Raw genomic sequence first — 13,382 nt, 5'->3', positions numbered from 1 at the left:
GGGGTTTCTCTGTGACGGCGTTGAACCACTCGGTAAAGAGGGTTAACAATAAAATTGGGAAATTGTTTCGCTCCGCGCATTTGCAAAGAATTCCCCATGGGTGTATTCGGGGTGATCACTTTTACTTGAATGATGAGGTTCACCTGTCCAGGGCGGGGAATGATTTACTCATAGGAGACTTCATAGCATGGCTAGTGGTATTGAGGAGGCATGACCTTTAGGAGATGTGGGGGGGCCGGATAGTCGGTCAACTATCCGGCCTGTGGTGGTAATGTCATGATCGGTGAGCAGTAATTTCAAGGTCCCTAGGGGGGGCGCGACCCAGTATGGAAGGGAGCGCCCGGGGGGAGGCGGCCATTGGCCCCTCCCACGGGGAGGCGGCACCCACAACGGATGGGTCGCCTAGGGGGAGACGGCCATAGGCCCCTCCCAGGGGGGAGACGGCAATATGCCCCTCCTACGAATTTCCCGGGGGCCGGATATCCGCTCCGGCGGAAGAGAGTGTGGGGAAGGGGGGGAGTCCACGCTGTCCTTCTTACAGATACCTCACACGGGAACTCGGACGACCTTTAAAATGGCGTCGAGTGAAAGGGGGCCCACACGACAAGGGAAGTTACAGTTGGCAACAAGGGTAAAGTCCTCTGCGCATGCGCCACTCACACCGTGAGGGCGGGAGTTTGGTAGTAGGGATCTGACACCGGTTAAGACCTTGCCGTTGGCCCTTAATGCTAGGATGTACAATTTTATTTTAGAATGTATGCATTTTCAGGATGCTAGACTCGGCTAGGAAACCTTTGTATTAGAGATCTGTTAAGGTTAGCTAAGGAACATGTCTTCATCAAAATGTAATGAAAGTAAAATTGTACATAATGTATGAAAAGTTTTAATTTAAAGTTTTAAATTTTGTTTCATAATTTAATAAATACGGCCGGGGGGGGTAACTCCCCCCGCCTTCCAAAAGCTCAAACTTGTGTCTGTCTCCTCCCATGGGGAATTGGTGTTGGGAGGGGGTGGCGGGCATCCCGGCCATATGGAAAGGGAAGACCACTCGGTCCCCCCGAACGTATGGATGGGTGCCCCGATCCCCCCGGGAAACCGTTTTGGGCGGGGGGTGTGGTTCGGCTGGTATGCCCAAAGTGGCGTAGCCGGAGCACGCCCTTCCCGCCCAGAAGGGGTTGTCCTAGACACCCGCCCGGAAGACCGCGCCCAGATGGGCGTACCCGAGGAGGGCCCCCGCCCTCCCGCAGACAGATAAATAGAGCGGGAATCCAAGGAAGCGTCCTCTTGTTCCAGTGCTCTGAAGGCTGCACCACTCGTTGCTCGTGAGCCCTCCACGGAACAAGCAGCAATTTTGACCCACCCACCAGCCCCTTCTTGCAATGTTTGTTTGAATAAAGTAATTGTTGGTGATATCCGAATTTATTAAAGAGATGCAGTCACATTGATGTATGCCTTGGATTGAATAAATGTGTATAGGCCTTTTTTCCTTTGTAGAAAAAGTGAAGGAGTGTATCACATAATAAAATTGTCTTGTGCTTTAGGACTTTTTTCCCTTTGTAGAAATGAAAAGTGGAGGAATCGTCAAGCGGTTGCAGATTAGGCGTATTTTCTTTCCTTAGTAGGTAAAACAACTGTCGTATTTATTTTGGTCGGGCGGTAAGGTCATGATCGGTGAGCAGTAATTTCAAGGTCCCTAGGGGGGGCGCCACCCAGTATGGATGGGAGCGCCCGGGGGAGGCGGCCATTGGCCCCTCCCACGGGGAGGCGGCACCCACGACGGATGGGTCGCCTAGGGGGAGACGGCCATAGGCCCCTCCCAGGGGGGAGACGGCTATATGCCCCTCCTACGAATTTCCCGGGGGCCGGATATCCGCTCCGGCGGAAGAGAGTGTGCGGAAGGGGGGGAGTCCGGGGGGAGTCCACGCTGTCCTTCTTACAGATACCTCACACGGGAACTCGGACGACCTTTAAAATGGCGTCAAGTGAAAGGGGGCCCCCACGACAAGGGAAGTTACAGTTGGCAACGAGGGTAAAGTCCTCTGCGCATGCGCCACTCACACCGTGAGGGCGGGAGTTTGGTAGTAGGGATCTGACACTGGTTAAGACCTTGCCGTTGGCCCTTAATGCTAGGATGTACAATTTTATTTTAGAATGTATGCATTTTCAGGATGCTAGACTCGGCTAGGAAACCTTTGAATTAGAGATCTGTTAAGGTTAGCCAAGGAACATGTCTTCATCAAAATGTAATGAAAGTAAAATTGTACATAATGTATGAAACGTTTTAATTTAAAGTTTTAAATTTTGTTTCATATTTTAATAAATACGGCCAGGGGGTAACTCCCCCCCGCCTTCCAAAAGCTCAAACTTGTGTCTGTCTCCTTCCATGGGGAATTGGTGTTGGGAGGGGGTGGCGGGCATCCCGGCCATAGCTTCGGCAGCTAGGCAAAAGGTTGTGATGGGTGATTTAAATTCTTGTTTTGAACCACTGAGTTCGGATGAGGGTTCCCTAACTGAGACTGAAGACCTGGCTTGGGGGATCCCTCAGCTTGATTAAGCTCTGATTAAAAAATGGACCCAGGCGGTTATTTTTATCAAAGGTATGTGTTTGGACCAGGGCCTGCGTGCCCTTAATGGTAGAACACGCTCTGATAGGCTTGGCAAAGACACCTTTAGTAATGGTAGATATAGCAGCAGAATTGATTATGTACTACTGGATGTTAAATTGTGGCCCGTGGTGGTGGATATGGAGGTAACATCATGCCCAGAAAGCGATCACGACCCCCTGGTGGTGGAACTAAGGGATTCAAGCTTTACAGGCCCAGACAACTGTGTGCCTAACATAGTACAGGATGAAGTAATACTCACTAATGATACGAGGAGAGTACGCTGGCCAAACATCTGTGTCGATCCTGTAGCTTGTAAAACTATCAGATCTTTGGTTTCCGATTCCCTCGCTGTTATTACCAAATGTGAGTCTCAGGAGGCGATTAATTCAATTATCACCGATACTCACACCTCCTTGTTTAGGTCTCTAAAGAAACTTTTTATTAAATCCCTCTCTAAAAGGGGTGGTAGGGGAAACAAGAAAAGGCTAAACTGGTTCGACGATGAGTGCCATCGGACTCATACAGAATTGTTTAAGGCCCTTAAACTTAAAGATCTGTGTTTAATAAGGGCTTGTAGGAAGGCATTTAATGATGCCAAACATAGAGCTAGGGTGAACTGGGATGAAGACAGGTGGATAACTCTAGCAGAAGCATGTAGCTCCAAGAACTTTCAGCAGTTCTGGCACTTACTTAAATGGGGCCTGTCCCAGGATGACTGGCCAAGCCCCTCATTGGTAGGTCAACAACAATGGGTTAGCGACTTTGAGAATCAATTTAAGGGTCCAGTTAGTACACAGGAGAACGTCTGCTGGCCACTATTGGTTGATCCCCTAGTGTTTACATGTACTGAAGTAAAATCTGTCCTGCAATCTATTCCAAGGGGGAAGGCACTTGGTCCAGATTGCATTCCAGCTGATTTATTTCATCAAGACCAAGACCTTTGGGTTCCATATCTGGTTCGGTTGGTTAATGCCTTGGCCACTGGTGCCAGAGTCCCTGAATCCTGGGCCGGGGCTGAAATCTTGCCTATATATTAGAAAGGTGATCGGTCGGTTCACTCTAACTACTGGCCGATCAGCCTTATAGACGCGGTACAAAAAATCACAGCCCGTCTTGTCCTTGCCAGGATTCACGAATGGATAGATGAATATAATATCTTAACACCACTTCAGGCTGGATTCAGGTCTCATGTGAGTACCTTAGATCAGGCCTTTCGTTTTATGCTTCTTTTCTGGAAGACGGTTTTTTGAGGTAAGGGCAATCTATATGCAGCCTTCGTAGATCTTAGGTCTGCTTTTGACCTTGTGCCGAGGGCTGGGTTATGGAAGTGCTTATTAGATATGGGCATGCCAGCCCCTCTTGTGAGCGTGCTTATTAATCTACACAGGAACACCTTTGCCCAAGTACGCTGGGGCAAACCAGGGGAGTTGACAGACAGGTTTGCTGTGGCCAAAGGTGTTAGGCAAGGCTGTGTTTTAGCCCCTACCCTTTTTTCTTTATATATTAACAGGGTTGTTAATTATTTTGCTAATCACGCCACAGACGCCCGTCATTAGCAGGAATGAAAATTCCTCTGCTCATGTTCGCTGACGATACTCTTCTGATCTCTAAAACCAGACAGGGTCTCCAGCAGGCCCTGTCTAGTTTTGAGTTATTTTGTCACGAACATGAGCTTGAGGTAAATGTTTCTAAGACTAAGTTTATGGTCCTAAGATGCCACAACCAGATCAGTGCAAGGGTCACTATGGGGGGTATGCCCCTGGAACAAATGAAGCTGTTCACATACTTATGTTGGACCCCCGAGGTTGAGCTTATGGCCTTGAAACATATGCAGATAGGTGCGATGATCAAAGAGCATAAAGGCTCTTTTACTCGGCCTATTTCTCCCTTAATTAAGATTTATGGTTCCAAGGTTCTACCTTCTATACTTTACGGGCGGAACTATGTGGCTTTAGTAAATTGGACCCGTTGAGAATAGCCCAAAATAAATTCCTCAGGGTGGCTACGGGTTTGCCACAGTCTACCCCAAGGATCCCGCTTATGTATGATCTTGGGTGTCTACCGGTTGAGGATCAGGCTAGATTTCGCCCATTGGCATTTTGGAGGCGCCTATGGACGACGCCGGAACTCAACCTGTATGCTAGGGCATGCTTAGATGTCAGAGACCTTTCTGGCTCATCAAACATAAGCTGGTTTAGGGATTTAAGATCAACCCTCTATGCTCTAGGGTTAAGTGAACTGTGGTTAGCTCCTGAATCAGCAGCTTTTCCCTCAAAGAAAACCTTAAAAGTGCTCTATTGGGACTGGGTGACCTCAAACAGACATCGGAGATTGCCTGCAAACAATCTTACTAGTACATTTATTGACTTTAAAGATGCCCCCAAGCTTGAAAAATATTGGGACTTGATTACTAAATCAGTGGATCGTAAATTGTTCCACCAGTTTAGATGTGGTACGCTTCCATTAAGGGAGTTTACCAAAAAATGGTGCTCGGTGGGTCAGAGTACTGTCCACATTGTCAAGGCCAGGGTGAAAGTTTTAATCACTTTTTGTTTGTATGCCCTTTGTACGCTGCCCCTAGGTCTAAATGGCTTAGCCCGGTCTGCAGAAGCCTGGGTACTCGCTCAGCTATTGAGGCCAGTAGAATCCTAAGAACCAACCTATCTCCATTTATTGTAGTTGGTGTGGCAAAATACCTTGGCTGGGCGTGGTTGATCAGAACTAGGTTTATCAAAAGCAAATAATTAGAACTAGGTTTATCAAAAGCAAATAACCAGTCCTTGTAATGATTGTGTTATGTTCACTCACATGCGATTAGTTATTACATTTCTCTGGTCTTCTAGGTTTTAGCTTGTGTTTTTTTAAAACTCTTGTACCCATTGTAAGAATGTCTGTTCAACTGATTTAATACGTATTAATGTTTTTAAAATTATATATTCTTTTTATTATGTATATACTGTATGTATGTCTTTTATGATGAAACAATCGAATAAAGACTTCTTAAATGGATTAAAAAAAATGGATAACATGGGTGCATACAAACAATGGTGGGTGGGGCTTTTCTTTTCTTCACAGCAGGCGCTCCCTTTTACAAAGCACAGTGGCATGCTGCTCCTAATTAGCAACAATGGCGGGTGCATTTTTTCAACATAGTAAATAATGTGTACGTGCGTCTCGTTGTGCACGGCTTGCCCGTTGTTTTTTTTATTAACATATTAAATAATAGTGGCCGTGTATCTTGTTTCCTCTGCCACCCAAACTCAACTTTACAAACGAGTGAGACCAATGCTTTTTTCCTGTCCCTTCCATGAGGAGTGAGCTGTGCTTGCACCCTGCTCCTCCCACTTGATACAAGCCTGCTGCCTCTGCGTACTCACATCACTCAGGCTATATTGTGTGGAGAGCAGCGCAGAGATCAGAAACCCTGGGACTAGCGTGGAACCCTGCTTCCTGCAGAGAAAGGGAGAGCTTATTACCCCGCAGGACAGAAAGTGGCAGGCAGGTCCCTGCTGCCTGGGAGGGGAGGTGTCCGCTCACTGGAATAGGGAGAGTCCTGTCCTCTGAAAAGGAGAGGCCATTACCCCAGGGACAGGCAGAGATCACCGACCACAGGACACGCTGAACAATGCTCTCAGGGGAGGCAAGGAGAAGAAGGAACGTGAGCACAGAGACCCAGGGGCAGGCGGAACCCTGCTGACCCGAAGGACATGGTACACTCAGCATGACCTTCCGCCAAATGAGCAAAAGTTAACCCCTTGTATTTTTTTATTTAATGGTATAATATTTATTTTTTCATAGTGGATTTATTGCTTGCTTGAGCTTTAATTGCGAGTGTTCCTGATGCCCAGCTTTTGAGGGGTGCCCTGTCCTTTGCCAGTTGGTGTGCTCTTATAGAGGTGCCTGGCGGCCCTGCTCTCCATGTGGGGCCCCCTTCTGCCCGGTTGGGTCCTGTCTGACTTCGCCCTGGACAATGAGGTGCACTTGTCGTTCATCCACCAGCAGCTGCGCAGCCAGGAGTGGCGGGAGATGCAGCGAGAGATTTTGTTCATCCGGGGCCTGTCACACCTGCTTCGGCCCCACCTGCACGCCAAGCAGAACTCGGCACCCATGTTCATGCTCGACCTCTACAACGACATGGCCGTGGAGGAGGAGGAGGACGGTGGCTTTTCCTACCCCTACAAGCCCATCTTCACTACCCAGGGCCCACCCGCAGCCAACTTGCAGGATGGAAAATTCCTCACCGAACCAACATGGTCATGAGCTTCCTTAACCTGGTTGAGTGCGTGGGCCTTTCATTTTGGGTGCGTCTGGGCTCTAGGCTAGCATTGGGAGTGAGAACTGTTTGCAGGAGATGCCATCTGATTGTGCATCTTCAGTACACTCGCTACTATTTCATGTGCCCCTTACACATCAAGAGACCCGCAGTCTTAAGGAATTTTGCTACAATTAGTGTTATCACATGGGGAGGCCGTGTCGGTGGGTGCATACTTTCCAGTCCTCGGCTTTCATGTTCTGACCTAATGATTATGGTCATTGGACACTTGATTTGGTTCCACTGAAACAGACAAGCAGGAGTGATTTGTAGGTGAAAACCCAGCATAGGAAAGAAAACATTTCAGTCTTAACATGCAGTGAGGTGGCCCCCCGGGTTGTGTTTACTCCAGTTGGTTCAATGTGAGTCAACCAAGACTTTAAACCCCAGCATGCAATAGGCAGTGGGGTGTAAGCCCAGGACTGGGGACAAGGTTGGTGGTAGCTGGACTGAAAGGGGGGACAGGAACCTTAGCAATGAGGAGGCATGAAGAATAACTCCAGTGATCCTAGGCCAGCACATTTCTGCATATTCATATGCATTCTGATGGCTCTTCCTAAGCAGGAATGGATGGGGCAGCTCACACAGCTGAATTGGTAGTGCCTCCCTTTCCCACACAGAGGGCTGATTACCCCCCACCGATGGTACCAAACTTTGGTTTTACAACTTATTGTTCAGCGATATCTCATTATACCGCTTGTAGTGATCCAAAGCTACAACCCAAGAATGTAGGTATTTTTTCAATCCAAGCTCACTAGCCCAGGGCACGAGGCCCGGTGTTCTTTAGTATGGAGAGGAGACCAACCATTTGAAGTTGTTCTTTGCTAGAGTGGAGTAGTTTATACACTGGTGTCTTTTCTCATTTTATTTGCAATCTGTAGTCTGCAGTTATAGGCCTAGATGTATCAAGCATTTTGCGATTCGTTATGGCCGAAATTCGCTGAATTTTGACCATAACGAATCGTTAATGAATATTTTGCATGTTTCGGGATGTATGTGTTTTTTCGCAGCGCAAAATAAGAAATCTCTATTTTTTGCGTTTCGTTATTTGCGTTTTCATGTTTATGCGAATTTTTTTTAGCGATTCTCTATTTTGCATGATCGCATTTTAAGAAGTCGCTATGAAATGTATCAAAGAATCGCAAATAGCGAAAAACGGCAAATCGCAAAATAAGAATTCGCAATTAACACTAACTCAAACCAGGTGTAATTTTTTTTGAATCTTTAAAAGACAGCCCCAACTGATTTTTTCAACAGAACCATGGCTGGACTTTACCTGATAGCTAGAAGACTGCGCATCCAAGCTCTTGCACAGATGAGACAGAGGCAGGAAAGGATTTTCAAACTGAGGATTACCTTATTTCAACAGACTGAAGAAGACATTTTTGAGAAATATAGACTGCATCCACATACCATTTTGGACTTAATTGAGGAGTTAAAGCCTTTTTTGGAGCATGAGACACACAGGACACATTCTATACCAACTCATGTGCAGGTCTTATGTTCCCTGCACCTTCTTGCCTCAGGATCTTTTCAAAGGGTGATTGCAGAGGTGGGAGGAGTATCTCAGAGTGCCTTTTCAAGGTTTTTTAGGGTATTTTTGGATGCAATGATGAACAGGTTGCAACATCATATTTACTTCTCCAGCACACCTCAAGATATCCAAATTTCTAAATTTGATTTTTATCAAATTGCCCATTTTCCACATGTAATTGGATGTATAGATGGGACACATATTGCCATTACACCTCCAGCTGCAACTGCGCATGTTTATAGGAATAGGAAAAGTTACCACTCTTTAAATATTCAAATGGTGTGTAATGCTAAATATATTATTACTGACATTGTTGCAAAATTTCCAGGAAGCACTCATGATTCATATATATTTAGACACAGTGGATTACATGGACGTTTGAGTGCTGGTGAATTTGGAGATGGATTTCTGCTTGGTAAGTGCTACTTAAAAGCACAAATTCAATTTAAAAACTTTTGTCAATCTACTTTTAAAACTGTCACATTTCTGAAATTACAATTTAGGAGACAGCGCCTATGCAGTTCGTGATTTCATTTTGACACCTTATCTAAATCCAAGTAACATTCATGAAAGGAGATACAATAAGGCACACTGTTCTACACGTGGAGTTATTGAAAGAACTTTTGGAATTTTGAAAAGCAGGTTCAGAAGAATCCATAAAAGTGGAGGATCCTTGCAATATAAGCCATCATTGTGTTGCAAAATAATTACAAGTTGTGCTATGCTACATAACATGGCTATTAGGAAGGGAACAGAATGTGAAGTGAGTGACCCTGAATCTTCAGACAATGATGATGTCCCTCCACCAAGAAGATGTGCTACAGGTTTAGGAGCTGTGGCTGGGCGACAAAGGCATGCAGAAACTACTAACAATTATTTCTAGGTAAGAAATAAAAACACAACATCTTTGTTTTCATTATGTAAACCTTTAATTTTTCAAAATTAGATGGGTAACAAAAACCTGGAACCTGTTAATCCACAGGACATACATCTGAGAATGTTTGCTCACAGTGTCATTCTCTTTTATTAATATATATGTTGAATTTTCTTTTTAATTTTTTCCCCTTCTCCTACTCCTGCGTTGGCCTGGGCCACTTCTCCTCACAGATGTATGTTGGCTACCACGGCTTCCACTGGTCATGTCAGGGGTGTCCAAAGTGGGCGTAGGGTTACTGCTGGTTCTACTGGAAGTGTCCTCAGACTCAATGGCCTCAAAGAGCACACTTGCCCCTTTCTGACAAGTTTTCAATAATTCAAAAGAATGGGATACTTTATCCAGCCCTTTGGCAACATTTCTACTGCATTGACCAACCATGCGTTGCATGGCAATGCTTCGCCTATTACTCTGTGCTGTCACAGTGCACAGACTATTTATAGCTGTATAGTACTTCTTTACTCTGATGTTATGACTGCGAGAATCCCTCACTCTGTTTGACTCTGATGTTTCAATTGCTACACAAAGTCTGTCCATGGAGTCAGCAATCCGCATCATACCATCACCCACCTTATTGTTACTCTTGTTTAATTTATTTAGTTGGGCATTAATTGACCTTAATGCTTTATGTTGTTTTTGTTGCACTGAAAGCATGTTGTTTTCCAAACCAGCAAAAACATTTGCTGTCTCTGTGACTTCTCCCCTGCTTCTCCTGGTATTATTATTAGAATATGATCTTCTTGAAGCAGAATCACTAACTGTGTCAAGATGTATAACTTCCTGTTCTGACACATTTATGTTATTTGTTGATCCCTCAGGTTCATCATCTGATTCTTCAAAAGGTTGCAGTTGTGCAACTGCTTTTCTTTTTCTTCTCATAAAGGACAATGATTCATGCTCATCACTGACATTTTCTTCTTCCGGGGCTGTAATATGGGCCTGTGAGGATTGCCCCCCATCACCATCATGTGAATCTACAACATGATCTGCGAATAAAGAAAGAGTCACATGAGATGCTTGCCTGTCTGTGTGCTTCATAACTATTAAATTAAGCTAACTAAAGAGGTAGTATTGTGTACTTATTCAGATGCATGTATGTTGGTGAAGCTTAAATGTACTGCATAGCATAAGTATGCAGTAATGTAAAACAAAAAAGGGGATCAATTTTCACATTTAAGTGCTGTTATTTATTAAACACATGGAATAATGCTCACACACTCATACACTCATGCTTCTAACTTATGCAATGAAAAAGTCAAGCATCCTGCTTACCATGTTCAGCAACTGTGTGATCAGAACTGTCAATTGTTGAGACTCCGGAAACACTTTCATGCTGAATTGTAGATTCAATGAGCTCCTCATGTGGGGTTGGTTGGTCTACATTTCCAGATCCTCCACCAGTTTTATTGCCATCCTTTAGTCTCTCAGCAAGTTTTTCCTTTGCCCTCAGCCTCATGTCGTACCAACGCTTTTTGATTTCATCAATTGTTCTTGGAACAACACCAACTGCATTGACTTTTTCCTGGATTTCCAGCCATAACTTCCTCTTCCTGACTTCAGGAACATATTTGGATTGCTTTCCAAACAAAAGTTCATGATGACAGGCCATTTCCTCCACCAGTGTCTCCACCTCCCTCTCAGAAAACTCTTGCTTCCTTTTTCTTTTCTCTACTGAGGGGCCTCCTTCTGAATTTGCAGCCTCCATCCTGTAGTCAAGCAGCTCCTCTCTCCAGCCAAACAGGTTTCCAACTGCCACTGGGTGTGGCTCAGGCATGCAGGTGAAACTAATCAAGCCCATTTCCTGAGTATGACTCAGCTATTTTGTAGTTGGCAGCAGCAGATTCTCGCTTTTTTGCGATTTCTTAATTTGCGAAATTCGCAAATTAAGAAGTCGCATAAAATTCTAAGAAAAAATTGCGACTTTTAAGGAATCGCAAAAAAGTCGCAGAAACATACATACATCGCATTTAACGATTTCTTAATAGCGATTCGCAACAACTCGCTATTAAGAAATCGCTAACGAGAATCTTGATACATCTACCCCATAATTTCTAAAAGGACCACTCGCAAAAGGGAGCCCATACGTACCACAACAAAATGAGCAATACCAACCCATGACAAGATACTTCAGTTTGGTATAAAACATCCTGAGCTCTGGGTCTTCGAACAAGGGGACCAAACAACCCCTGTCACTTCAGCATCACGTCCCAGTCCTGGGCCTGCCTGCTGTAGTCTTTCACTTTAAAAGTTTCAGGCTAAATAACCCATCGCTTTAATCCCCACTGTGCATTCGGTTTTTATACGAAATCCAGGAACTGGAATGATTGCATCTGAGTGAAACGGAGCGCACAGAACGCCTCATGTAACTAAAAGAAAGCCAAGTCTGCTAGCATTTGCCCTGTTGTCATTCTCATATATTGTAAGTGGCTAGAGCTCCAGGAATGCTTAGGGCTGGGTTTTAAAAAAGAACTGCGAGCCTGGTGACATCTGTAAAACGCAACTCCTCGTAGAATGCATGTACTCTAAGAATGTTCATGCACAGTCAAGGCAGCTACAGTGTGAATTGTTGGTCTGAAAGTAACTTACATTTATAGGCCTCGTGCCTAAGTGCCGAGTAAAGCCCAGGAGTGGACTCGGAACCTGGCTTGATTTGCAAATTGGTCTTATGAGAATATCACGTTCACCTTCCCCACTTGCATCTCTCAACTTTCAGGAGTGTTCGCCTTGCAGTATTTTCATTCAGCACTTCCAAAGAGTGTGTTTGTATTACAGGTCAGACTTGATTGGGTTGGTAATTGAATTATTTGTGTAACATGAAATGCAGGAGATAACTTGCTTTTAAAGAATGGGCACTCTTGTATTGAGGCAGTTTGATTGGTAAATCTGTAAGAATACTGTGAAAGATGAAAGCACTGTAGTGTACAGTAGGAAAAAAAAGGTTCATGTGATAGTAGGCATCACATTACTAACTCGCGCCTGTCAGTGGTTCAGGCTAATTGTCGGATGCAGGTTGAAAGCGCTTAATTTGCGCCGATAGTTGCAGGTGATAAGCATTCCTTGTGTCCTACCGCTGCTCTAGGCACTACTTTTTTTCTTTCATATTTAGTTAAGCACCCCAGGAGAGTGCATGTGTTTTCCAGCTGCCACTCTTATGGACTTGCCTTCCAACACCTCCCTCCCCATGCTCCTTGTGGCTCTCTCACCCACGTACTTCCTACTGCCAATACCACCACCACCAATACCACCACAAATACCACCACCACCAATACCACCACCAATACCAATACCATCACCAATACCAATACCACCACCACCAATACCACCACCACCAATACCATCAATACCAATAGCACCACAACCAATATCACCACCAATACCAATACCACCACCAATACCACCACCACCAGTACCTCCACCACCACCAATGCCACCACCAATACCACCACCACCAATACCTCCACCAATGCCACAACCAGTACCACCACCACATCCAATACAACCAATACCACCACCACCAAAACCACCAGCACCAATACCACCACCATCAATACCATTACCAATACCAATACCAATACCACCACCACCACCAATACCAAAACCACCACCACCAACATCACCACCTCAGCGCGTCTTGCTCACCAGTAATAGCAGGGGCACTGTACCCGCCGTAGCTGCAGCCGAGACCATCCCCCCTCCCTCTATGCCTGCCATAAAATACAGCCGCCCTGCACCAGGAAGTAAAGCCTGGGCCCTACTACAGCTGGAGTGTTTTTTACTAGGTCAAAGATAGCAATGCCGTTATGCAATGCCACACTGCACACTCAAATCACAGAGAGGGCAGGAAATAGTCCCCATGCTCTTTCTGCTGAGCTTCAACAGTATAATCACAGAGCGAAAGGTGTTGGAGCACTTTGTTAATGTTTATAGCTCAGATCTTATGTAACTCTCATTTCACAATTTGTGTCTGTGCAAATTACAACTATTACACATCTTCTT

General features: G+C 45.1%; 1 protein-coding gene across 1 annotated transcript; it reads right to left on the bottom strand.

The window, feature by feature from the left end:
• Window positions 1-9,503: 9,503 nt before the first annotated feature.
• On the bottom strand, window positions 9,504-10,995 carry LOC147722702 (uncharacterized). The gene is made up of 2 exons (XM_086967358.1): window positions 10,659-10,995; window positions 9,504-10,372 (listed from the first exon to the last, which is right to left on the bottom strand). The coding sequence occupies exons 1-2, from the start codon at window positions 10,993-10,995 to the stop codon at window positions 9,504-9,506; spliced, it is 1,206 nt and encodes a 401-aa protein (XP_086823484.1).
• Between the last annotated feature and the right edge of the window lie 2,387 nt (window positions 10,996-13,382).

This window comes from Lissotriton vulgaris, chromosome 4_1 (assembly GCF_964263255.1).
Source record: "Lissotriton vulgaris chromosome 4_1, aLisVul1.2, whole genome shotgun sequence".
Classification (NCBI taxonomy): Eukaryota; Metazoa; Chordata; class Amphibia; order Caudata; family Salamandridae; genus Lissotriton; species Lissotriton vulgaris.
This window is presented reverse-complemented; position numbering and strand designations above follow the sequence as displayed.